The 26,351-nt window shown below is 41.1% G+C and overlaps 1 protein-coding gene across 3 annotated transcripts in view; it reads left to right on the top strand.

The window, feature by feature from the left end:
• Nucleotides 1-26,351, top strand: part of afg2a (AAA ATPase AFG2A) — a 119,039-nt gene that overhangs the window by 25,963 nt on the left and 66,725 nt on the right. For all 3 annotated transcript variants that reach the window (XM_086024174.1, XM_086024175.1, XM_086024176.1), the window contains exons 12-15: nt 4,098-4,307; nt 9,224-9,277; nt 10,977-11,056; nt 13,978-14,104. In XM_086024174.1, coding sequence (XP_085880300.1) covers nt 4,098-4,307; nt 9,224-9,277; nt 10,977-11,056; nt 13,978-14,104 — 471 coding nt within the window. The remainder of the gene's footprint in view (nt 1-4,097; nt 4,308-9,223; nt 9,278-10,976; nt 11,057-13,977; nt 14,105-26,351) is intronic.

Here is a 26,351-nt window from a genome sequence, read left to right as displayed (position 1 = left end):
TCCGACTCACATACAGTGATTTCCCAATATGCTTTTTTTTTTTTTTTTGTAAAAAAGATCCCAAATTGCCCCACAGTATTATACAAGGATCAAAGGGGGAAAAAAAACAATTTTGACATTGTAAAGACGTTTACCAGTACCTAGTGTTTGCAACAACAACAAAAAAAGCATACTTTCATTCCAACATTACATGTAATTCCTAATGTTACAAATTTACATAATATACAATTTATATAATATAATAAGTTATTGAGTCTTGAGCTGTATGAACATTTCATGTTTCCAGTATAAACAGGTGTGGTCACAGTCTCGCAGAGAAAGAGAAAACATTTTTTAGGGGACAGAGGGGCTTTTAACGGTTATTTGGGAGTGGGGAGGGGGGTGTCTGATATCCGGGTGAGTTGTATCCTCTAGAATTTACAATAATACAAATAACCACAGTGGCCATATACTCCACAGTTGCACGGAAAATTAGTTCCGACAAAAGCGGTACAGAGATCCTCAGTTCTGCATTACAACAACAAAAAAACCCTGTGTGTTAGCTTGATTGAAGACTGAATTGCGCATAGGTTTGAATGTGAGTGTACCGGTAATTGCGATTGACTGGTGATTGACCTGCATATAAAAATATTGGAAAAAAATACACCCAATACCCAATATATCAAAATATTCAATGAAAAATACACAAATAATGATAGAAAAAGAAAATCAGCGTGCAACCAGCCCAGTGTTTATCAGAATCAAGAAACGCCATGTGTCATCTGTATAAAAAGCTGTTTCATTTCGGCTTTGACTTATTTTTTCCCTTTCTGAGCCCATCAAAGCACCAGCTTCTCTCATGAAGCTCAGAAAATAACAGTAAAAGATAATAGACGGGTCTTCAAACTTAAAAAAAAAAAAAAAAAAAGCCTGTGAACGAGGTGTGAGTCAAAGCGTCGGCCTTGTAATTCCACAAATGTGACTAAAGCGCCTCACAATTAATTCTAGCGTGCTGGCCGTGCGACTATTAAAATCTTCAGAGGAAGAATGCCACGCAAAGCCTTGAGAGGAGCGATTTACATTTCGCTGAGTAACGCGTCTCGAGGCCAACGCACGCTAGCTCCACATCGTAAAACCATCCAATGTCAGCACCCACGTCTGCTGCACCTGTGGAGGGAGAGGTGCTACCTTTTCTGTGCCAGTAGGCCGCAGCAGATGGAATGTGTCGATAAAATTCAATGCGAAATAGGCAGAATTCACGGAGACAGACTTTTTTTTTTACTTCATTAATCAAAAACGGATCACTAGATATTGCGATGCAATGTTGATGTTTATATTCCAATATATCGATGGTCGCAAATTCGATGTAGGATGATACTACTGGTAATGTGATATCATGAGAGCTTTTGGTATCGTTGGAAGCGTTGTAGGATTTTTACGATTTATTGTAGATAATTCTCTTCTAAAAATCATTGACGTGCTATTTGTTGTATAGTGACACTGTTGGAAAATTATTATTGAATACTTTGATGTATCATACATTCTTCCCCCGAAAATGTATTATCGTGCAATCATGTTATCATGATACTCTTGGTATCATATGAAAAATGTTGTGATGTATTGTTGATATAGTATAATTGCTGTATCGTGTTGCTGTTGGTATCGTTCACCTTAGTATGTCTGCTTTTACGCCTTTATTTTTCATTTCTTTCAATCCCGGCTGTCTAAACAAGCATTTTGTCTTTCCCGCCTATCTCGCTCTCATCCTCTCCTCCCCTCCGTCTTCTTCCTCCCGTTACTCCCCCCTCGCTCGGTGCTGTCCATAAATTGCTTGGTATTTACAGTATGTGGCCAGACGCCAGGTTTCCATTAGGTGCTTCGTTCCCCGGAGACGGCGCCGGTGGCCTGGGATGTGTTACCTCTGTCGGGAGAGGGGGTGTGATGGAGGGTGTTCGTGGTGGTGGGGTGGGGGTTGGGGGAGTGTGATAGAGGGAAGAGAGAAAAGACAGTCAAAGACAAGGAGGAATTCAAAGCCAAAATTATAAGGAGAAAGAGATGACTCTTGATGACAACATTAACATTTTTAGCTGCCATACAGCAATACAGTTAACTGCTGTGTACTAAAACAAACAAAAAATGCGAATAATGTGCCCCCCCCAACAAAATCTATAATTGCCTATACTAATAATTTGAATCCAAACTGTAATTTCAAATTCAACAATTCCCTCAAAATAGTGTATAGATGATTTGATTTGGAAATATCACTGGCTTATAGGTCGTCACATCACAACCTGTTAAAATGCCAATTACTACTTTCCTATTAGCCATTTCGTTAAATTTTCTACCCGTGTTGCACACTGTAGATCAGTGGTCCCCAACTACTGGTCCGCGGCTCTGTGCCATTTGATACGAGGCACAGTTTGTTTTTCTTTTTTATGTGTAGCAGCACATATAGGCCACGATCGGGAATGTATGTCATCAGGGGTGTGTAGACTTTCATATCCACTGTAAGTTGAAGTGATACAGCTGGAATAAGGGATGGCCTTTTTATGTTGGGGCGGAGCCAAGTTTAGCCTGGGCTGTTAGCAGAAGTTACAGAGAGTCTTCGCGGCGCGTGTCACATTTCCAATGCGTTTTCTCAAAGTTGAATCATCTGTAAGGCATTTACTATATTTTTAAGGCAATGGTGGCATAGCTAATTTTTGCGTAAACAAGCCCTGTTAAGGTCGCTATTGAAGATTTTCTGCAACTCTGTTCTGCTTTTCTGTTCCTGTCTCGCTCGTAATCCCTTTCCCCTCAAGCATTTATGACTTTGGAAACAGATAAGTTTTTTCCCCATCTGGGAAACAGGTGGAAGATATAAGCGTTTTGCCAGAAGCATTCTTCTATTTGTTTTCCATCAGTGGAAACTGGTTTTGGCACGACTATAGCATGTTCATAGTTTTTTTTTTTTTTTTTTTTTTTTAAAGGGGCCAGTTTCAGACAGCCAATCCATGTGAATGAAGGCAGATGGTGAGAGGTTATGTGAACCGCGCAAGAATGCACGGTGATTTGAATGAAAATGGCCGAATGCGTTATAAGTGCACCGTGGCGTGGATTTGAAGACGTGAAGAGCGGAATGGACTGCGCGTGGAAGCGTTGGTGCGGGAAGACGCTGGCCTCCCGCCCTCGCTCAGACAAGCGGCCGTTGGCTGACTCTTACGTCGGCTCATAATTCAACCGGAATTTTCAGTTCCTCGCGTCCTTCCAAATATTCCCTTCAATGCTTCAAACGCTTTTGTCCATCCGGAACAATTTATAGCCATTCACTTTGTCTGAGACGTCCTCAATGAGACTGGCTTCTGCATACAATCACTTTGCTTGTGTGATCCGTGAAGCATTTCGAGTAGGGCTGAAGAATTTTGAAATATAATCTAATCCCCCCTCCCCAGTATTGCATTTCAATATGCAATTATTTTGTTCAAGGTCCTTTTCTCATGTGTTTTAGGACCTAACAAAAGCAATAAATTAATCTGGATTGCAGAAATACCCATGTCAGATTTATTAGTCATACATCTTTTGGTCTTATAGTTCAGGCTTACTCTAATGAATTCGTAGGTAAGACAGTTTTTCAGTATTGTCTGTCTACATGTGTTTGCTGCACTGTTTGTTTTCAAGTACCTGTTGCTGAAAAGATTGTAACACCACATCAGAATGCTATTCATTAGCCCGTCAACGACATTTTGTATTATTTGTTAGCATTAAGCTAAACAGACTTTCTGAAGGCAAAGCTGCATGGTTATTTGCATTACAGAATGTGACATTCTCTTTGTTTTATGTTTAGTTTAACACTAAACTTCAACTGCGAGTGGTAATAAACCGCTTGAATCAACGTATTTTTGTTTTCACTATCTGCCAAGCAGGTACTTATTGTGAAGTTTGTTGAGTTGAGTTCATTGCCACCATTCAGTACTCGTATCTCAGATTTTGCATGTAAATCAAAGCAAAAAAAAAAATTGGCCTCATGATGGCCCGTATCGCTCAAAACTTGGAAGTCAGGTCACTTGTATCTCAAGGCATCACTGTATGTTTTAATTCTTGCTTAAGAAACTTGTCTAATATCACTAACCCCAATGCAGGTCCGCTGGGCTGACGTCGGCGGTATGGAAGATGTGAAGCTGAAACTGAAGCAGGCCGTGGAATGGCCCCTGAGGCACCCCGAGGCTTTCACCCGCATGGGCATCCAGCCACCAAAGGGGGTCTTGCTGTACGGACCGCCGGGCTGTTCCAAGACCATGATAGCCAAGGCCCTGGCCAATGAAAGTGGCCTCAACTTTCTGGCCATCAAAGTGAGTTTGTCTCGCTATATGTCAATTCCTTTTCCTTATACAGTGGTATCTCTACTTACGAATTTAATTGGTTCTGGAAGACATTTCTTAAGTAGAACATTTTGTATGTAGAGACTTGTTTTCCATGCCCTAATCCGTTCCAAGCCCCCCAATATTCAGACATAAATGTTTTATAAAGCATAAAAATGCATCAAAACATGCAACAAATACATTTACAATTGCACAATAAATGAGAGTTGTGCATAATGTGAAAAACAAAGAATAGAGGAAAGAATAAAAATGATGGTCGTTTACCTTTTAATTGCTGTCCTCATCGCTTTTTGCCCTCTTTGGTTCATGTTCTCTCTCAGAAGTGTTTTTTGCCTGGCGTTTTGTAAACAACCGATTTAATAACGTGGCGACTGTCGATACATTACGGTCATATTCTTTGGCGAGATCAACCAAACGCATCCCTTTTTCATACTTTTCTATTATCTCTTGCATTGTTTGTATGGACAAAAAAAATCTGATTTTCTCTTTTTTTTCTTTTCCTCATTTCTAATTCACGTAAAACTATGACGAGGACGCTGCATAGACATATCTATCACATATCTATCTATCTACCTGTCTATCTACACACACTGACACATACGGTAGAGGTCCCTCCTAGCCAATGGGATGCCAGGAAGATGCTAGGTAATAGCCAATGGCAGAGCAGCTATGACTATGTTGCGTTCAGGAAACTCCGGAGCTGCAAGTAGCAGCCCAAACTGTATTTTTATCTTTCGTATCCTGAAATTTCTTTTGTAACAAGAATCAATATTTCCCTGTTATGTACGTTTCTGTGAGGCGTTTCGTAACTTGAAAATTTCGTATGAACAGACGTTCGTAAGTAGAGGTGCCGCTGTATTGCCAAAAGTTGCATTGTTGTTTGCATTGCATTAGTTCGTGTTCACATCTAAGGATGCAAACACTTGAAATTCACAATATAGGATCGTAGGTTTCGCAAGTTTTCACAGATCACAGTATCAAGGTATAGGTCAAAGGTCAGGTCATGGTTAAAACAAGGTCAAATATAGCAAACACAAAACTCCTTAATTAGTCTGATTCGCTGATGTAGACAGACACTCAGCTGATTTACGTTTTGGTTCCGATTGACGTTGTACTTAAAGATATATTGCCTCAGGTCAAAGTTCAACAGGAACAAGTTGAAAATTTTACATGCCGCAAACAACATCGAGTCATATGTCAAACTAAAGGCCACGAAGAAGGCTCTCTAAATCAATCATCATTTCCCCAATGTATTTTTACTAGACATCTTTTTAAATGTGAATACATAACGATTGACCACCACCAATAAAACTCACAAAGTCATTTACTATGGTATGTAAAGTGCAACCAAATGACCTAATACTGTAGGTTTGTATTTGTTTTTGGCTGATGGATTGATATCAAATAATGTTCATGTGTTTAACCCACTATGCATTCATATCGAGTGCACACGGTCTTAACATGTCCGTCAACGCTGTAGAGAAGAGGCTTCCCCTCGATGACCCCGGGAGGGACATCTCGCTGCCCCACTTCCTGTGCAAAGGGCTTCCTTGTGTGACCCCTGAACCCGTGTTTGTCCATTTTCATTCATCACCCCAACCACCATCACCTCAGCCTCCCTCACTGCCTCCATTCATTCACAGCGTCCTGACAGCGATGGATGGGCCAAATTGTCGAGTTGTTGATCAGTGATTGTCTTTCAAAGCAGTTGCCATGTGAGACGGGAAGTCGCGACCGCATGAGGAAATGCTCATGCTATTTAAGCAGACCCCCAAAAAAGTCTTGATTGAGTAAAGGCGGAGCTGAAGTTTCGCAGTTTTTCTCTAAAAATAAAATGTACATGAGGATCATTTGACATAGACATCAGTCATAAGATTCAGTTTTTGAAAAGAGTACCAAAAAATGTTTAAACTCAACTTATTCGACTCAAAACAAAGCCCGTTTATAGCCGTGGTAATTTATAAACCATCATCTCTGGAATTGTGTATTTGGGTCTTAATGTATATTTTGTCGTAATGGCTTATTTGCTATAATACCATAGCGGCTCAAATAAATGGAGACAAATTCCATGTTTGTTTTTACATTCTTGTAATTATGATTTTCTGTGCATACTGTCCCATAGTTTGCTTTATGAGGGGGGGGGGGGGGTATTCATATTACACTGGTCACCACACATTCTTGTGTCATGAACGTTTCAACTGTTTTAGGATATGTTGATGTCGCCGAATTCGAAAATGACAGTTTTTTCCGATTAAGTGTTCAATCTTTTTGATGCGATTTCGTGAAAGACCGCAATCGTTATCGCAAAGAACCCTTCTATCTGCAAATCATGTTCCATGTAAAAATCAAGCAACAATTTTGAAAATAAGTCAATCTTAGCAGTAAAGAACAGTTTTTCGGAATACAAAAACAAACGTTACTTTTAGTAACGATCAAAGTACCTTTCATACACTGTTAAAGCACTTGAAGTATCAATCAAAATATTCTCAAAAATAGCAACATCTCAAAAACTCGAGGAAATTCAAAGAAACGGGTGCCTTTTTTTGGACTCAACAACCGAAAATTGCCCAGAAACCATTCAAATATCTTTCACACTCAAAAAAAACAAACAAAAGAAAAAACAACACTGTTGGCCAGTGGCCTATTCAAAAGTACCAAAACACACACACACACACACACTGCTCATATCTCTACAGCATCAGTCACCACATGCAGGCCTTGGCTCTGCCACCAAGAGGGACCAGGCATGATTAAGTCAGTCCACACACTTAACTGCAGCAGACAAAATAGCTGCAACGTGAAATGTCCTCTCCTGTGTCGCCCCGGAGGTGTTGAAAGGGTGAACTTCAGAGAGGAAGTTCTCCCTGGGAGGCTAAGTGGACGTTTATCTGCTTAATCTAAGCCAAGCAAGAGAAGTAGAAGTGAGCCTCAGGAATTAACTAGTATTGACGTAGAAGTTGAGAAACAGTATAACCACAGCCAAGACTTGAACTACTGACTGGTGCGCATTGGCTGGAGTCCATCCATTTACAATGGCTGAAGAGAATAAGAATAAGAATAAGAATAAGAATGCCTTTATTGATCCCACAGTGGGGAAATTTTCATTGTTACAGTAGCAAAGATATAGGTCACACAGGGGCGGCGGCATAATGTGGCCATTAATGTATAACATTGACGGCAAACATTTAGAATCAAACCTATGTAGATATACGCAGTAACATGTGTATATACACATGTGTATACACACCAACCTACATCTACATAAAAAATATGAGGAACACTCATTTCGGCCTGTACATAGTACAGAGGAAAAAATACTCTAAGTGACAGTGCTGCAGTGCTGTAGTGAAATGTAAGGAACAGCATTGGATAAAAATAAAACTAGACTAACAGTAGTGGGGAATGTTGAGTATTGCACGGTATTACAGTAGTGGGGAATATTGGGTATTGCACGATACGAGCTCAGGTGCAGGACTGCACAATTGCACTAATGACCGCCAGTTTGTAGAGACTACACAATGTTCTTGTTAAAGAGTCTGACAGCAGCAGGCAAGAAGGAACGGCGGAATCTCTCCTTTGCACAGCGAGGGTGTAACAGTCTGTCACTGAAGGTGCTGTGGAGTGCTGTTAGGGTGCCCTGGAGGGGGTGGTCCGGGTTGCCCAGCATTGATGACAGCTTGGCCAACATCCTCCTGTCCCTCACCGAGTCCACAGAGTCCAGGGAGCAGCCCAGGACAGAGCCGGCCCTCTTGACCAGTTTGTCCAGCCGCTTCTTGTCCCGGGCCGAGACGCCGCCTGCCCAGGTGACCACTCCCTGGAAGATGACCGATGCAACCACCGAGTCATAAAAGTTCCTGAGGAGTGTCCCCTGAACCCCAAAAGACCTCAGTCTCCTGAGTAGGAAGAGTCTGCTCTGACTCTTCCTATAGAGGGCGTCTGTGTTGTCGCACCAGTCCAGTTTATTGTTCAGATGAACACCCAGGTACTTGTAAGTTGAGACTCTCTCAACATCTGTTCCCCGGATGTTCACTGGTGCAGGTGAAGAGTGCTGGCGCCTACCGAAATCCACCACCATTTCTTTGGATTTCCCCGCATTGATCAGGAGGCGGTTCTGCTGGCACCAGTCCACAAAACCCTGAGTAAGTTCTCTGTACTCCCGATCATCTCCGCCTGTGATGAGGCCGACAATCGCAGAGTCGTCAGAGAACTTCTGCAGGTGACAGGTAGGGGTGTTGTAGTTGAAGTCCGAAGTGTAGAGGGTGAACAGGAAGGGAGCCAAGACAGTTCCCTGTGGGGCCCCCGTGCTGCAGAGGAGCACGTCAGACACACAGTCCTGTGTCCTCACATACTGTGGCCGGTTTGTGAGGTAGTCCTGGATCCATGTGGTGAGGTGGTGCGCCACCCCCGCCCGCTCCAGCTTGTCTCCCAGTAGGGTGGGCTGGATGGTGTTGAAAGCACTGGAGAAATCAAAGAACATGATCCTCACAGTGCTCCCCGCCTTCTCCAGGTGGGAGAGTGAAGTGTGGAGGAGGTAGATGATGGCATCATCCACACTGATGCCAGGCTGGTATGCGAACTGGAGTGGGTCCATTGAGGAGCTCACCAGGGGGCGCAGGTGGAAGGAGCACGGAGGGAAGATGCAGACTGTTACATTAGCTTCTTGGGCTAGCACTGAAGCAGAAAAAGGGGCATTTGAAAGCCAACTAAAATCAGTGCACTATTCCGTTCATATTATGATCTTAATGAGCGCCTCTAACCCATTGGAATGCTTTTTGGCAGCTTCAAAATAACGATAACGTCGCTGCAAATGGGTGAATTCATGTCTAAAGTGCAGTATCTTAATCTATGAAAAGGTTTGCTAACGTCCACCATTGTTGACTTTTCAGGGTCCTGAATTGCTGAGCAAGTACGTTGGCGAGTCTGAAAGAGCTGTGAGAGAGGTCAGTCCTGTTTTTACTTTCCATCAGACATGTAACAGAAGATATCGCATTTATCCACCTCTGACTTTTGCACAGCAAATGCAAGACACTGGCACAATTTTTACTTTTCGGGAGTTCAGAAGTTCAAAAACTATGGCAAGTTCCTCTTTCATACAGAGATCGGCATACCAGAGCCAAACAAAAATCCAGATTTTATTTTAGGGCGTATCTTTTGGATAAAGTCCTATTTTTTTTTATTCCGCACCGCATGGCTCAAGTTGAACATCAGCGGCTTTTTTACATGGCGTTTGTCATTCACTCCATGGTACACCTTTTCTGCTACCTGCTACTAGATACTAGATTTACTATATATACATGATCTGTTCCAGTTTGAGGTGCCAAACTTGTCTGACTTCCAACTTGTCGGTACTTCTGCCCTTCATAATGACAAGCCAAAATCAACCATAGCCATCTACAGGGATCTTCTTGTCATTACAGTGGTTTACAAATCCGAATTTCATAGACATGCTGGGCGAGACCCTCTTTCACGCCTACCCATTGGAAAAACGTGCTTTCCAAATATACCGTATTTTTCGGACTAAAAGTCACTTTTTTTTTCATTTGGCTAGTCCAGCGACTCAGGTGCGATTTCTAAAATTAGAGCTCGGACTGACTCCCAAAATTCCTCCTCCCTAATCGTGTAGGCGTTCTTTTTGCCGTTGTCAAATAATTTTGGTGCATTACCGCCGGTGACCAGAAGGCAGTGATAATGGACCAAAGGTATTTGCCAACCACCAGAAGGAGGAGGAGGAAGAAGAAGAAGACATGCATTATTTGCCGACCGCTAAAAGGAAAAACAAGAAGTAGTAGTAATAGTAGTCATGGCAACTAGTGTGTGACATATCGCTATTTTAGCATGAGGCTTCCTTATGCCACAACAAGGATTTACAGCAGAAAAAGGCACAATAACTGACCGTGATTCTACCTTACCACAATGCAATGCGGGATTCTAGATAAAGGGCAGGTCAACCCAAACATATTTTTGCCAAGAATATGTTCTATGCAGGGCCACTAATTGAAGCAAGGCACTGGGTTCCGCCACTCCTTTTTGGAGGACACTCTGTATAACCGAACGGCACATTTGAATAACGCACTGAGTTTCTGGTCAGAGTGAAGCAGTGCGCGCTCGGAGAGGATTTCTGAACGCACCCACAATTAGGGAACAGAGTCCTACTGCTCTTGGTCTCCGTTTTTGTAAGAAAAAAAAAATCCCCCCAAAAATGTGACTTATACTCCAAAGTAACTTGCGTGTACATGTGTTTTTCCTTCTTCATGATGCATTTTTTTTGTCTGCTCCGACTGACTGCTGGGGGTCTATGGTTGTATTCCAGGGGACGATTGTAACGTCCACTGAAGTGAACAAGTTCAAATGTTTTGGTATAATGGTTTATGATGTGCTTTTGGTTTAAAACTACTAATATAGTCAAATATTTGCCTTTATTACTCATGGGAGGGGATTTCTGTAAATGTGAGTTGTGTTGGTATTGTTCATTGATTATTTTTAGGACTTGATGTCAGATGTGCTCATACGCACATTCTGACGCCGTCTAGTGATGCATTTCCTGTTTACGCTCACCGCCGGCTCAGGACGATCTCCATTCAGCGGCTATTTTAAAATCGTCTTTTCCTCCTCTCCTCTTCCATTGTCGCCACCTCGCAGGTGTTTCGGAAGGCCAGAGCCGTCGCTCCCTCCATCGTCTTCTTTGACGAAATCGACGCCCTGGCCAGCGAAAGAGGAAGGTAACTGTGCGCTATTAATAATGGTAATAACATGCAGTATTGTTCACCTCTGAGTCAACAGTCTGCTTCTTCATTGTCTGGGCCGTGACAAATGCAATGTCTCTCTTTGTGGCCAGTCCAACACAGTGGACGCTCTTTCTTTTATGGGATGGCACATCTGTGGTGTAGAGGAAATAGGATGGTGGGGGCGGTTGAAGGGGTTGGCTGGACAGAGAGACATGCACCGGAGGCACACAAACGTTTCATTGTCCCCCGTCCCTGGCAGATGGGGGCGGAGGGAGGCCAAATATGCGGCGGGGATGTGACTCAAGATGGAGAGAATTACCATCGGGTCAACTTGGAAAATGTAGTTCCTATCTAGCTATCTGCCTCTCTGCGTATCTGTCTGTCTGTCTGTCTTCCTGCCGGCCTTTCCAACCAAATCCATCCGTCCCTCTATCCAATGGAATCCATCCATCCATCCATCCATCCATTCCTCTATCCAACTGAATCCATCCATTCATCAGCCTTCCATCCACCAATGCAAATCATCCATTCATCCAAATTATCCAATCGGAATCGTCATCCATCTTTCCATCCATCATCCAAATAATCAATCTATCTCTTCTAATTAAGCCAATTCAATCGTAAAAGCCAACAGATAACTGAAATGGGAGCAAAAACGGGGCGTAGACGTTAACATCAAATTATTGTATTGAAAGAACAAATTATTGACGATTTGAAACAATTGATATGTTTTGTGAGCAAAGCTATGATTTCAGACTGTCCCTGAAGGTCCTTGACATGATTACAATTGAACGATAAACAGAAGGATGGATGGATTGATGGATGAAAGATAGATGAGTATGACTACAAGTAGATGAGTCATGGAAAGCGGCCGTCCATCTTAAAGCCCCTCACTGTTCAAGAACATTGACTTATCCCTCATCCACCAAGGTTATTTATGCGTGTGCACTTCCTGCCATGTTTAATCAATAAAGTGGCTCGCGCTGCCCCTCCCTGGGACTTTCAAAACTGTTGACACAGGCGGACCACCTCTGTCTGACTCGTGGCGCGTGTGCGTCCATTCCCCACACCGACGCGTGAAAAAAAAAAATGAGAAGCACCTGTAAATCTGTCAGCCCATCTGCCACGAGTCCAAACTCGTGGGATGAATTGAGGAAAGCAAGCCAGATGGAGCTAAGGGGGGGGCTGTAAAAACACGCAAAGAATATCACACAAAGGTGACAAACATTGCACAATCCTGTTCAGAAGTCAAGCAAGTATTGCTCATTTTGAATTTTGGATTAATAAATACCACATGCTTGTGCTTATACAATTTAAAATGCAATATAAAAAGGAAGAATTAAACAAAATAATCATCTAAAAAATAAACTTTTAATATATGTATGTATATATCAGATAAGTCCTCCATTTTAATTTAATGAATATTGTAATAAGACAAATGTTTTAAAAGTAAAAGTCTTTTTGACTCTCAAATATTTTAAGCATGAAAATAATAGAAAAAAAGCAAAGAGATAAAAAACACAAAACAATGTACATGCAGTAAATATACATAAAAAGAATCTCGGGGAGTAACTCAAAAGATACATGTTTTGAAAGTCAAAATTAAAAATGCAGTAATACTTATTTTTAATATAATATTTAAAAAAATGTCCACATGAAATCGAATTGAAATGTTGAACACATTTAAAAAATAATTATACTAAATAATGTTAACAGCACAGATATAATATAAAGAATCTATCATAACAGAAATAAATATTCTAAATATAGAAAAATATTTTATTTAAAGAAAAATCTAAAACCACATAATATATTGAAAATATACAAAATAAAGAAAATATTAAGCATATTGAAAATAAAGATATAAAATGTAAAAGTTTATGATAGTAAAAAACAATTAAAAAAAATAAATTGTATTTTAAAAATAAAAACAGTAGAAACCCAATAAAAAAAGATGTATGTACAAAGAAGATATCAAAATTGTATATATTTGATTTAAAAAGCGAGCGGTGGATCTGTTTGACTCGTCAAGCTGCAAAAGGCTACAAATAAAAACGTTGCCATAGGCACCGGTGTTCTGGTGCCTTTTGATGACATCATTGGCAGCATGGCTCAACCACTGCTGCCAACGGGTTTATTTTCCCCTTTTTCTTATGAAAGAAGCTGTTAGTAGCACACAAACGGAGGCTTTCAAACGAGTCGTGTGCGTTTTACAAGACGAATATTAGCAATTAGAGGTGATGGATGTCACTTCCTCTTGCAGGGAATTTGCCCGCGCTACCATCCATCCATCATGTATGTCTTTTTTGGGCACGTTTGTTGTTTCAACCCTTGTTTACATCTTCTAACCTACTCCATCACTTCACTTCACAGGCGGCAAACGTACTCACACTCTGTACTTAAGTAGAAGTACAGCTACGTACGTACAACCTCTGTAGTGTAGTATAACAGTTGTTCAAGAGGGGAAATAAAAATAACAGCTGAGATAATGTGGTTGCGGAAGTGTGCACACCCTCTTATAACTGCGTATGTGGCAACATTTGGAATTAGCCAATCACATTCAAACTCCTGTTAAATGGGAGTTGGCACAGATTCGGCACACGTGTCTCGGATTCACTCCAAATAAAGCTCATATGTTCTAGTAGGCTTTTCCTGACATAGCCGTGATAAGGAGGGAGCTTCCACGGCAATTTTTTTAGTACAAAAAAACTGATGTGAATAAAGTTGTGTGGACTTTTTCTATCCTCTATACTTGAAAATTCTTCTTAAGTATAGTAATAAAGTATTTGTACTTGGTTAGTTCCCACCACTGCTTCACATACTGTTTATTTTCCCCCCCATCTCACATCCATCATTCATCACATCCTGTCATTTACGCTCATTTTCCGCCATGTTCTCCATCATTCCCCCCTCAGCTCTTCGGGATCGGGCGGCGTGGGCGACAGGGTCCTGGCGCAGCTCCTGACAGAGATGGACGGCATCGAGCAGCTCGGCGACGTAACCGTGCTGGCCGCCACCAACCGGCCGGACATGATTGATAAGGTAAACACACGCCAGGCTACCCTTTCGTCTGTGATTGATAAGGACCCCCACCCCGTCCCTCCTTGCCCCCCCCTCCGCCACTGTTATACATGATTGATGAGGTTAAAGGTGCCTCTCTTCACTCTCCCTTTGGGACGCTGTCATTGCTTTGTTTGCTGTGGATAAATACAACAACACATTTTCATTTACTTTGTTTGGCTCTCATGAGAAATTATTCAACACGACAATGTGACGACAGCCAGTATTCTAAAAGGGATTCTTTAGTTAAAAAAAAAAAAAGATAATAAAAAAACAATCCTTAACCATTTTGCACACAATACTCTATTGTGACAAAGTGAAAATACACACCTGTAAATGTTTACACATTTTTAAAAATCATAAAATGCTTGCGGTATTGCAACTTTTGCTCAACACTTTATCAGCAATATCAATCTCAAAATTAAACATAGGTTTAGCATAAGTACACGGACCTGCATTTAAAAAACAAATTCTAATTAAAAATATGAAATACATAATTAGATATTTTATTTTACAAGGACTATTTTAAAAGTGTAAGAGAATGTCTATCAGGACTGTTCAGTAAGGCAATTATATTTGTATTTGTACTCTAGACGCTTGAGGAGACATAATGCCACACAGCTACTGCAGAATGAGGGAAGAGGCGGAGTTTTATAACACTTCTAAGACACTTCAACTCTTCAAGCGAGTTAATTCATTTAACAACACTTAAAATTGGTTGTAAAACTAACAGACAGAGTTTCCATTTGTGGAAAAATATGACATTGACCATATTTGGACATGTTTTGTAGCTCAGCATAGCATATAGCATCATTTTACAACACAGTGGAGATTTGTTTTGGCAAGCGGGATGATAGATGATCGAAAACATTGTTTCCGGCCTCTTTTCCAATCAACTGCAGCATCTTGATTTAGTCACTTGAAGATGATTAGTAGGAGTTCCCCTTGTCATTGGTGACCCTTCTGAGAGGCACATCTCCACCTTCCTCTATTTGTCTCCTCTTTTATCTCCTCCTCTTCGCCGTCCACAAAAAAGCTTTCTTTGCTCTCTTATCCGCCCATCTGTGGCCTAATGAAATTTCCTGAGTGCTCATCAAAGGACGTGTCTGGGCCTTTTCAAAGGCACACAGGAAGGAGAGTGTCCTGGTGCTTCTTAAAGGGCAGACGGCGTGTCTATTTTTTGCCTCTTTGGCTCTGAGCCATCGCAAAGACATTTGCATGGATGTTGGGAGGAACCATTTCATTGGGAAACTGAAGGTGGAACAGTTTTCTGTATACATGTGGTGGGTGTAGTTGTTAACACGCCTGCCTTACAGTCTGAGAGATCCCGCTTCAAATGTCTTTGCCTATTTATCCGGTGCTATAGTTAAGACAATTTTTATTTTCTGACAGGAAAGTTATGACATCTATTTTAGGTGGCCATTTGTCCGTTTTGAAGACCCAACTAAGTGAAGCCATAGCCGTGTTTGGAAATTCATTTTACGTGTTTGATAATTGCTGAAAATGGTCAACAATTGAGTGCTAAGTAGTATTGTGGCGCTATAGCGTTAAATTGTTTTCCACCATTTTCAGCCAGAAGAGTAAAAAGACTTGATTTGAGACTCAAGCATGTGGATGGTTTCAGGCTAGCATGGCTGCTTCACAGCACCTTGTTGTCATGGTGTGGAAAGCCCCGCAACGACGTAAATATAAACCACCTGAGTTTTTAAGCAGTTATTTTCACGGCGCAAGCATGTCGCTATTTGAAGGCCTAAGAAACATGTTAGACAAAGTAGCGTCCATGTTTCCAGGTAGTAGCAGTGGTATTTGATTGACATTTGAGTGTAGCCACGCTCCACTCTGCGCTTTCAGCGGACACGGATTGCTTTTTCACGTTTTTGAAGCCCCAATTTACATACGTGCCTATTTTTTAATCATTACAATTTGATAGGCTTGTTCACAACTCTTTTCTCTGTGGCGTGTCAAAAGAAGACATTTGTTTTTTATGTCACTGGGAGTAGATGATACACCTGGTGACTAATTTACTATGTGTAATATATCAGGAACTGACTGATTAATCGTCTCCCCGATATTTGCTGTTTTAAAAGAGCACAGATCAGCCAATTTTTTGGTTGATTGCTATTTTTTCCCCCAATAGCACTTTACAACATACAACAAAAATGACAGTCAAACTTTCTTTCCTCCCCAAAAAAATCAGCCAATTTATGTAGATTGTAAAACATTCAAATGTTCTGCCTGTAATTCATATCTTTATTGTTGTAAGCATTAAGTGACCAAAAAATAGGTTATTTTATTCCTTATCTATATTTTTTTATTATTAATCTGCTGATTAATTGGTTATCGGAATCTTATTCTGCCAAATTTTGGAATCGGCCTCAATAGATTTATATTAGTTGGGCCATATAATATGTGGTATTCTGCATTTTTTAAAGAAGAAAGTCACCCCAAACATTTTTTTTTTCAAGAATATGTTCTATGCAGGCCCACTACTTCAAACAAGGCATTATGATTAATATTGCGTTTGTGAACTATGAGTTGAGCAGCAAAATCCACCCGTTTTTAGCCATCTCAGGGGGCGGCCATTTTGTCACTTCTGTCGACTGAAAATGACATCACAGTTGCTCAGGGCTAAGGTAGCGTACAATCACAGCTCACCTGTTTTCTGAAGTTGAGCCATTCGACAGAAGTGACAAAATGGCCGCCCCCCTGAGATGGCTAGATTTTGCTGCTTAACTCATATTCCACAAACAAAATATTAACCAGAATGCCTTGTTCTAGTGGGCCTGCATAGAACATATTCTTGAAAAAAAGAAATGTTTAGGTTGACTTCCCCTTTTAGGGACGTCCACTGTTGGGGTGGCCACAATGGAAACACTGTAGTGGTTGACTTTAAATCGATGCCAACCTTGGTCTGTTTCCTGTAAGAGTGGCGGAGTGACAGCAGCTTCCTTCTCCTTGACAAGCTGCCGCTCGCTCATTTCCAACTCCTTTTGTAGCCTTCAAACCGAGAAGCACCCAGTTTCCATTTGCGAAGACGTAGCGAGGGGTGGGGGACTCTTTTCGGTAGGGGAGGCCGCTCAGGCTTTTTGTTGCTGGCTCGGACAGATGGGAAGCCCCATGCATCTCCCCTCCACGAGTGGGCCTCTCAGGAAGTGGTCTCCCAGGCAGCTGAGAAATCGCATCACCCTAACCCCACCACCACCCCCAAAACTTAAGTGCTGAGTGTGAGTGCATTGCTCATAAATGGGCTCGCATAGTCACTTATGTTGCGGTGGAGAGCTGTCAATGTATGACAGATCTTTATGAAATGACTGTTAACTGATCCAATGTCGAGTCATGCGGATGTGTAACACGCTGTCTTAACCCTTGTCAAATCACACACACACACACACACACACACACACACATACACATCACAGCAGGCACGGGTGGTCATTCCAATGCAAATGACAGGATATGACGGGGTCGGGGCGGGCGGCGGGGGGGGGGGGGGGGGGGTCGGGGGAGCAGAAAATGAATGAGGGATGCCGGGGTGTCAATGCAGTCATTGTCAGCTGTTGGTGGTGTAAAGGAGACTCTTGGGGGCCTCAGCTGTTTGGGGAGGTGGGGGGGGGGGGGCATGCATAGGAGGTGAAGGAAGTGGAAACAAGTGGAGGGAAAGTGCACTGATTCCAGTGTGGATGGAACAGACCTGTTGTCCGTCACTCAAGCATCCCTGCAGGAGTGTGAAGTCCATTGTTTTTAATGATGATGAATGCTCACGTGATTAGTGAAGGAGGTCCATTTGCTCACTGTTGGGATTTCAAGTTAGGCTATTAAATCAATCAGGGTTGGGGTTCGACTGAGGTTTGAAGACAGTGTTGGGGTTTCATGTTGGGATTTAAAGACGGATTTAGGATTTCAAACAAGGGTTCAGCTTTTAAATGTTAGTTTCAAGTCAGAATTAAGAGTTCTCATCAGGAGTTGAAGCCTATGTTGTGGTTTCAAATTAGGATATCAAGTCCGAATTAAAATTTCAAGTTAGGGATTTAAATTTGGGTTCAGGCCTGTCTTATGGTTTCATAAAAGGTTAGTGTTTCAAGCCAGAAGTAAGTTTTCAAGTTTTTTATATTAGAGTTTCCAGTTGGAGTTAGGTTTTCAAGTTGGGATTTCTAGTCTGGGTCTCAAGCGGAGGTCAAATGAAAATGTTTCATTACAAGAATATATTCTATGCAGGCTCACTAGTCGAAACATTCTGATAGTTGTGTTTGTGGAATGTGAGTTAAGCAGTAAAATCCACAATTTTTTCACCATCTCAGGTGGCGGCCATTTTGCCACTTGCTGTTGACTAAAAATGACATCCCAGTTGCTCAGGGCTCGGGTAATGGCCAACCACGGCTCACCTGTTTTCTGAAGCTGAGCCGTGATTAGGGATTCCAAGTTCAGTTTTAGGGTTGGAATCACAAGTTACGGTTTAAAATCAGGGTTAGGGCTTCAAGACGGGTTTAGCGTTTCCAGCATTTCCGCCCCTGCCAACACATACTGTGTTATCCAATGGATGATTTCTGTTTTGGCAAATTTCCTCCAAGTTCAACTTTGTCGACCTTGTGACGCACGAAGCGGAAAACGTGAGTGTGGTACATATACGGTGTGACTAACACAGCTGAATCACAACCCGGCGAACACAGAAAGACACTAAGGAGAACGGCCCGTTCCCTCCTTTCCTGACAGATAAAACAAAATGTGCCGTTTCATGTTGTTTACTCCACATCTGCTGGAAATCAGGCGCAAGGAAGCATTGCGGCGTTGTGCGTTCTTTGGCGCCGAGAGCAAAAATAAATATTGAATCAATCGGCGGGAATTTCAGGCATGCGCTTTTCCGCCCCCGGGATTTGATTTTAATTGAAGGCTGCGCTGCCAATTAATCATTTTGTTGCTTGTTCCCTCCAATGAATGTGGCGGCTTTGTAGACGCGGTCGGAAGTGGAAAGATGTGCGAGGCGACCGCCATCCTCAAAGCGACTTGCAAAAACTGCAAACTCGGTTGCATGACCGGTTTGTAAATTTTTTTTTTTTTTTTTTTTTTTTTTTTTTTTGCTCGTTCCTTTCTTTCTTTTGCGGTTTTGAAAGTTACACATTCAGACAACAATGTTTCTTGTCAGGATTGGGGTTTCAGTCATCATTATGGTTTCAGATTAGGGTTTGAAATGGAGTTAAAGTTTGAAATAACAGCCAGGGTTAGGAGTTCAAACTAGGATTAGAGTAGGGTTCATGCTGTGACAGCATGAACCCTACTTGGAAACTCTAATCCGAATTTGGGTTTCAAGTTATGGTTTTAATTAGGATTTCAAGCAAAGACAGTTTGGAATTCAAAGTAGGGTTTCAAGACAACAAGACAAGGTTATAGTTTCAAATTAGAATTTAAATACAGCGTTAGGGTTTCAAGGCAGCTTCATGGTTTTAAAGTGGGCTTTCAAACCTGGGTTAGGGTTTTAAATAAGGGTTTCCAGTCTGAGTTCAGCTTTCATGATAAGATTGGGGTTTCGAAAAAAGTGTTTGGTGACAGTGTTTGGGTTTCAAATGATGGTTTTGAATAAGTGTCAAGCCCGGCTCAGGTTTGTCAACACAAGTTTAGGATTTCAAAGTAGGCCATCAAGCAGCATTAGGGTTTCAAGACAGGCTTGTCATTTCAAATTAAGGTTTCAAGACAGAATTTGATTTTTATGGCAGGTCTAGGCTTTCAAGAAATGTTGGGAGTTTGAAATTCAGACAGAGTTATGGTTTCAACTCAGGTTTTCAAGACAGCTAGGGTTTGAGATTAGAGTTTTGAAATTGAGTGGGATTCAAATTAGGGTTCGGGTTTCCAAAGTAGGATTTTAAGCCTTGTTAGGGTTTCAAGGAAGGCCTAGGATTTCAAGTCAGGGTTATAGTTTTAATGTTTTAAATTGTGTTAAGATTGGCTCAGTCTTATAAAAAAGGGGGTTCGGCTTTTAGAGTTGGGATTCACGGCAGTGCTGGGGTTGAAATTATGGTTTCAAATTAGGTTTTCAAATTTGACAGGCTTAGTGTTTCAAAACTGATTAGGGTTTCATGTTATCGCTCCAAGATAGCATTGGTGTACAAAGCTAGGTTTTCTTTTTCAAGAGAGTATTTGAGGTTCAAATTAAGGTTGCAAGACAGAGTTGGGGTAAATTTGGGTTTCAAAACTGGTTTAGATTTAGCGGTTGCAAACTATGGTTTGAAATTTGTGTTTGTTCTCATGTTTTGAATAAAATAGACCTAAAATTTAGTCTTCACGATAAGGTGGCAAGTTTGGATGTAGCTTGCCAGATAGTGAGACTGTTTTCCCCCTACTCATATGTATATTCGCTACTTTATTGTTTGAGTGAACCGGCCATTTGTTTTAGAGAGCCTCGCTATCAGGAGGCTCAAATCGGATTACGGCGCTGCAGATTACTTGCAGATGTTTTTGTTTTTCCTTTCTTGTTGGTTTGGACCAGAAGTGACCAACTGGTCTCTTATCAGATCGCGGAAGGAGACGAACAGAAGCCACACAAGTGGTCTTGATACAAAGAACATGCTCTCTTCAAAGACTAACTGACTACATTGAAGATAAGATGCCAAGCAACTCCCCAGAATGCCAGGATACACTCTGATCACCATACAAATATTTTTAATCTTAATCTCTTAATTTGAAATATGGATGATGCATGACTTTTATGAAACCAGCATTTTGCTGGTCAGGTTTTGTTCATTCAAGACTTTAGATGAATGGTAAAAGGGTTTCAAACCTGGATTAGGGTTTCAAACGAGGATTAGCGTTGACAACTACAGTTAGGGTTTCAAATTAGGGTTGCACGATTGCGCAAGGATTTCGGATGAGGGTTTCAAGACAGGTTAAGGGTTGCAATGTAAGTTTTAAACACAGAGTTAGGATCTCAAATTGGGGTGTCAAGACTGGGTTAGTGTTTAAAAACAGGGTTAGTCTTTCAAAATAGGGTTTTAAAACAAGGTTAATTTAACATGCAGTGTTCGGATTTCAAGACTGGTTTCAAGAGAGGCTAAGGGTTGTAAAATAGGGTTTAAATACCGGGTTAGGGTTTTTAAAATTGTAGTTCAAGACAGGGTTAGGGTCTGAAGCCAGGGTTAGGTTTTCAAATGTTGGTTTTAAGATAGACTATCAATCTTGGTTGGAGTTTCAATTGAGGGTTTTGAACCAAGATTAGGGTTTCAAACAAGGGTTAGGCTTTCAAATTACGGCCTGAAGCCTGTTTTGAGATTTCAGGTTTGGGTTTGAATTAGCTACGCTTTGAGCAAATGCCTGCCAAACCAAATATTGTACATGTAGTCTTTGCAATGATAAGGTGGTAGAAGCAATGAAGTGTGGCCATAGTTTGCCAGATAGTGAGCCACATGTCATGTTGAAAACGGATCTAAGTTATTTCTTTTAGTTTATTACTGAGTTCCAAAGCCATTAAAATATATTTATGAATAGAGAACTACCCCAAAAATCTATTCTCCTTTCACAAAAAAACCAAAGCCATTTACCTGCAGTGTTGTTTCCGCACAGGAGAGGGCGCCAAACCGGACTTTCAAGTTACATGCAGTGCAACTCATGTCCAATCTGTCATCTAGCATGCTTCTCAAACCTTTTGGCTCCAGAAATTTTGTTCTTATGGTTATGATATGTGCAATGTGTTCAAATTGAACTGATACTTAATTTCAACTTTTTGTTGTCCTATATTTAATTTCAGTGTTAACATTCTTATTTGGCCTTATGATTGGGATGAAAAGTTCTGAGAATGATGTCTAAAAAATTGGCATATATTCTCTAAAAAATGTGCTAAAAGAAGGAACTTTATTTCTTTCATAATACGCCCTTTGTTCTTTAGAGAAAATCTCTGTCATATGTTTAACTCATTCACTGCCAGACATTTTCAGACCCTCTTTTACGCTAACGTTTGAAAAAAAAAAAAAGAAATAAATCTAAATAAATTCCTGGGATTGAATGGCTGGACTGTGAAAAGACAGTGAATGAGTTAAGATAACGGAATATCCGAAGGCAAAGTTATGCGGCTGTTTTAAAGAGACAAAGTGTAATTCTCTTGGTCGTAGATGAAAGCAAAACATTGCCCCGGTGACATCTTGTATCTTGAAAAACTCACAAGTCGGGTCATTTGTAAGTCAAGGTATCAGTGTAATAATTTACTGCTAATTATTTTGCCGAGCCCCAAGCTCAGGCTCGTGGACCCCGGTTTGTCAACCACTGCGTTCAAGCAAACTTGGCTGCGCGTGTGTTGTTTGTGTACGTGCCAACCGTTTGATTATGAACAAGCCTAAATTGAAATCATGTTTGTGGCAATCTTTTCTATCTCTTGGCTCAAATGGACTTTTTCCCCATGGTATTCATTTCCTTCATGTCGAGCATGTGGCCTCAGTTTCTCGCCGCGTCGTCCGCGTGCCGCCGGGAGTTGAAAACAAGCGCTCCGCATCCATAAAGGTGCACATTCATTCTGAGCAGCCTGAACATCTGCCAGTATTTTTCCTCTCCGAGCCGGTGTGGACGTTGGCTAATTGCAATCACGCTCCGACTGCACCCCCGTGTAATTAGCGGGCAGCTCGGTAAATATTCAGATATGAGCTAAAATGGAGCTTTGGCTTCCTCCTTTGCATTCAAAGCACTCGTCTGTGATTGCCGCTACGCGGATTTGCATCCCGCCCCTTAATCAATGGCGGTTCCCACCTCGAGGCCAGGGAGAAACTCGTGTGACCTTTCAGAGTCGGTTGGCATTCCAAATGGAAACCAGCATTTTCTACCCCTAGAGACAAAGAATCAAATGGCGAAAAAAAAAAATGTTTTACCTCAATATTGCAAGTGCGGTTTAATAACACGATTATTTTTCCAAAGTCGTCTTCCGATGCATTGTTCTTTACAAAGACAATACACTTTTCTATATTATATTATAAACAATCTCAGATTGACTATCCATAAATGTTTTGGTGTTATAGGTTAGGTTTAAACTAAAATACACGTAAATGAGCCATGATTTAATAGGAAAGACATTGAATTGATCTGCTTCAATTAGAGTCGTTAACCTATTTATTAACACTTTGACTTGCAGTCTTTTAAGCGTTCTCTACGATAACGTCCCAAAATTTGACCAAACAAGTTTGGCATAAACTTAAGTCAGCAAGTCATAAATGAAAGTACAACTTTTCATGATTCATGAAACAGTGATATGTAAACATGTGGACTGCACTTCATAAGCACCGAACGGATCTAGAAACCATATAAATAAATATATGAAAGTACACGTATCCAAAATATAGAGCCTACCGACCGGCCCAATTGGTTGTGAATCAATACCTTTCAGTGTTGAAATTAGAAATGAATAGCAATTTGTAAAAGTCTTGTGAGTTATATTTTCATGCCAAGTCAATCATGTATTGGAGGAATGTCTTGCGTGAAACCCAAGTTAAATATCCCGGAGCTAAACGTATGCATGGAACGCACACTCCTCGTAATTGCTAACTTCATAAAAGAATGCACAAGCGTCTGGCATGAGTCGTCCACCTTTTTGCTCTGTTCATTTTGTTTTGATGTAAAGCGCCGCCTTGAAAATAATCAACAGGAAGCAGTCTTGAAGCCAGCCAGTCAAAACTGGTTTTGATTTTCTATAGGTGGAAGTCACATATCGTCGCTGTTGGGCAGAACCTCATATGTCCAAATATGGTCAATTACATATTTTTTACAAATGGATATTATTGGTCTGACAGCCACTCATTTGTTATTTTTATGCATTATCAACCAATTCACAAATGCTGAAAATAGCTTGATAACAAATCTAAAAACTCCACCTTTTCATCTACGGAAGCCATGCAGTATTATATCGACTCAAGATTGAAAGTTTGGATGCTGTAATGCTTCCGTACAGATTGAGTGCTGGTGACGTGTTCTTGACGGCATTAAATTAGCGATTGAACATGATAGTTATGTTGACGTTGTTGCGCAACAGTACATAACAGCAAAATAACATATCGGCTTGAACAATGGGAGTGCGCTAATTCAAGCAGGATGGCTTTTTTTTTTTGTTTGAATTTCCTGAAAAGTAGTTATTTTGGAGATGCGAGGTTTCTGCCAGACAGCGGCGATATGCGTAAGTTTCAGGTCTTAACGTTCAAGGTTTCAAGCAAGTCTCAAGCCGTCGGCGAGTCCCGCAACTCAGCCATTTTCTACTTGCTTTCTTGGCCTAACGTGATGGCATTCTCAGGCTCTGCCTTCAAGGATTAAAAAGGGAACACGCTGTCCTGCGTGAAATTGGTTTTCAATACACTTTTCAGCATTGCTCCAAACAGAACACAATGTCCTCGATATCGACCGCGAGCATCTGCGCTGTCACACATTATTCCAAAGACAGAATGTTTTAGGATGCAGTAAAGAAAGCGTGTTGTGGTGCAGTTAGATGCGGTGGTGGCAAAACAAAACCCACAAAAAATCAGATTTTGTGTGTGTGTTGTTTGCGAGCAAGTAATAGGATATGGATGATCTCTGGGAAGGTGTGTGTGTCTCGGCATGGAGGATCCCCAGGCAAGTATCAAACTTCAAGAGCTGTATTAGGATCAGTTTACGTGTGTGTGCATGTGGGTTTCTCTCTGCGTGTGCATCCGTGAATCTACACCGACTTAAGTTATCTACAATCTGTGTGTTCAACATTTGTTGAACTGAATCACATTTTACATTGAAAGAAATGTCACGGTAGACCACCAAACATGAATGTCACTAAAAGTAATACTGTACATGCATATACTGAAATAATAATGGTCTCGTCATGATCTACTCACAATTTTACTTAATGTGAAATCTGGGTCTAATTATTGAAGCACAACCCTGAATCGCATTGTAGAAATGTTTTAATCTTAAGAAAATAGAAATCAAATAAATAAATAACAGTTCCTTTGAGGTTTAGACTGGTTTTAGGTTTATAATGATAACAGCGACATCGTGATATCGCGAGATGAAAATTGCCACAATATTGTCGTCATCATGTCACGATATCAAAAGCAGCATATCGCTGTCAAAAAACATGACTTTTTGCCCCGTTCAGCCGAACACAGCATTGTGAACTATATCGACCATCATACTTTGAGCCGCTCAGCCAATAGGACCACATGACAATGGAAGAACTGGCCAACATTATTTTTTTGATACTGCTGTTATGATGTCCAGAAACACAATGTTGTGCTTTTACAATATCGTAAGATTTTTCTTACATCACCAACTTTCCCACAATTTCGTGATGATTATCATATTATGAGGTTCATAATTGTGATAATATGGTATCGCAATGTTTGGATATCGTTTCATCCCTAGTTCAATAAGGTCTCTAACGGATGAATCAATGATGAAAAATAATTACTGATTCATTTGATTTCAATTAGTTGTCCATTAATCGTTGCACCCGGATGCCACAGACTCCAAGATAGACCTTCTAGTTCTCTCCTTGCAGGCTTCTGTGTCTCTGCATAAAACTGCACACAGACGCGGCAATATCCTGCTTAGCCTGTATAAAAGTCGCAATATAGTAAGGTCTTTGCGTGAAAGAAACAGTTTAGCACTGATTTGGGATCCCAAAAGCAAGTTGTACCATGTACAAATCAAACGATTCACCATATTTAGTTTTTGGTTGTGTATGCGCGTGTGTGTGATCCTGTTGGTGTGCGTGTGTGTGTTATAAAAGGAGGAAATGAGAGCTCTTTGTGTTACCTGGCAGACGATCCTCCAGCATGTGTCGTCTTGCTTCTTGGCAAGCCAAGACCACCGGCGTCCTTGGAATGCTCTCCATTCAGGAAATCTCGTTTATTCTCATGAAAGGCTGCTCCCCTCCTGCAATAATGCTCCAAAGATGACATTTTTCCACCCCCAAGAATGTTTATTCCAGGTTAGCTTTGGAACGTTAGTAGAGCGTGCGGTTCTTTAAAATGACAACAGGTGTAGGGCAGGGGTTGTCAAACTTTTGGGGTCCATGGACTCCTTACACGGGAGTATTTCTTCAAAGGGCCCCCATCATAATCCTAATGCCATTTTAACAGAACTATTTGTTGTATTTCTAAATGCCGACAGATTTGAAAAGTTTCCTATTTTAGCTGGGAAGCAAGTTGTAACGTGGCGATAACAAATTCATATTTGGGGAAAAAAGTTTGAAGTCACATTTTTTTCACAAAAAAAAACTATAAGAACAACAAAGACTTGT

The sequence above is a fragment of the Filicampus tigris genome, chromosome 2 (assembly GCF_054856515.1).
Source record: "Filicampus tigris isolate MCC_2025a chromosome 2, RoL_Ftig_1.0, whole genome shotgun sequence".
NCBI classification, from domain to species: domain Eukaryota; kingdom Metazoa; phylum Chordata; class Actinopteri; order Syngnathiformes; family Syngnathidae; genus Filicampus; species Filicampus tigris.
This window is presented reverse-complemented; position numbering and strand designations above follow the sequence as displayed.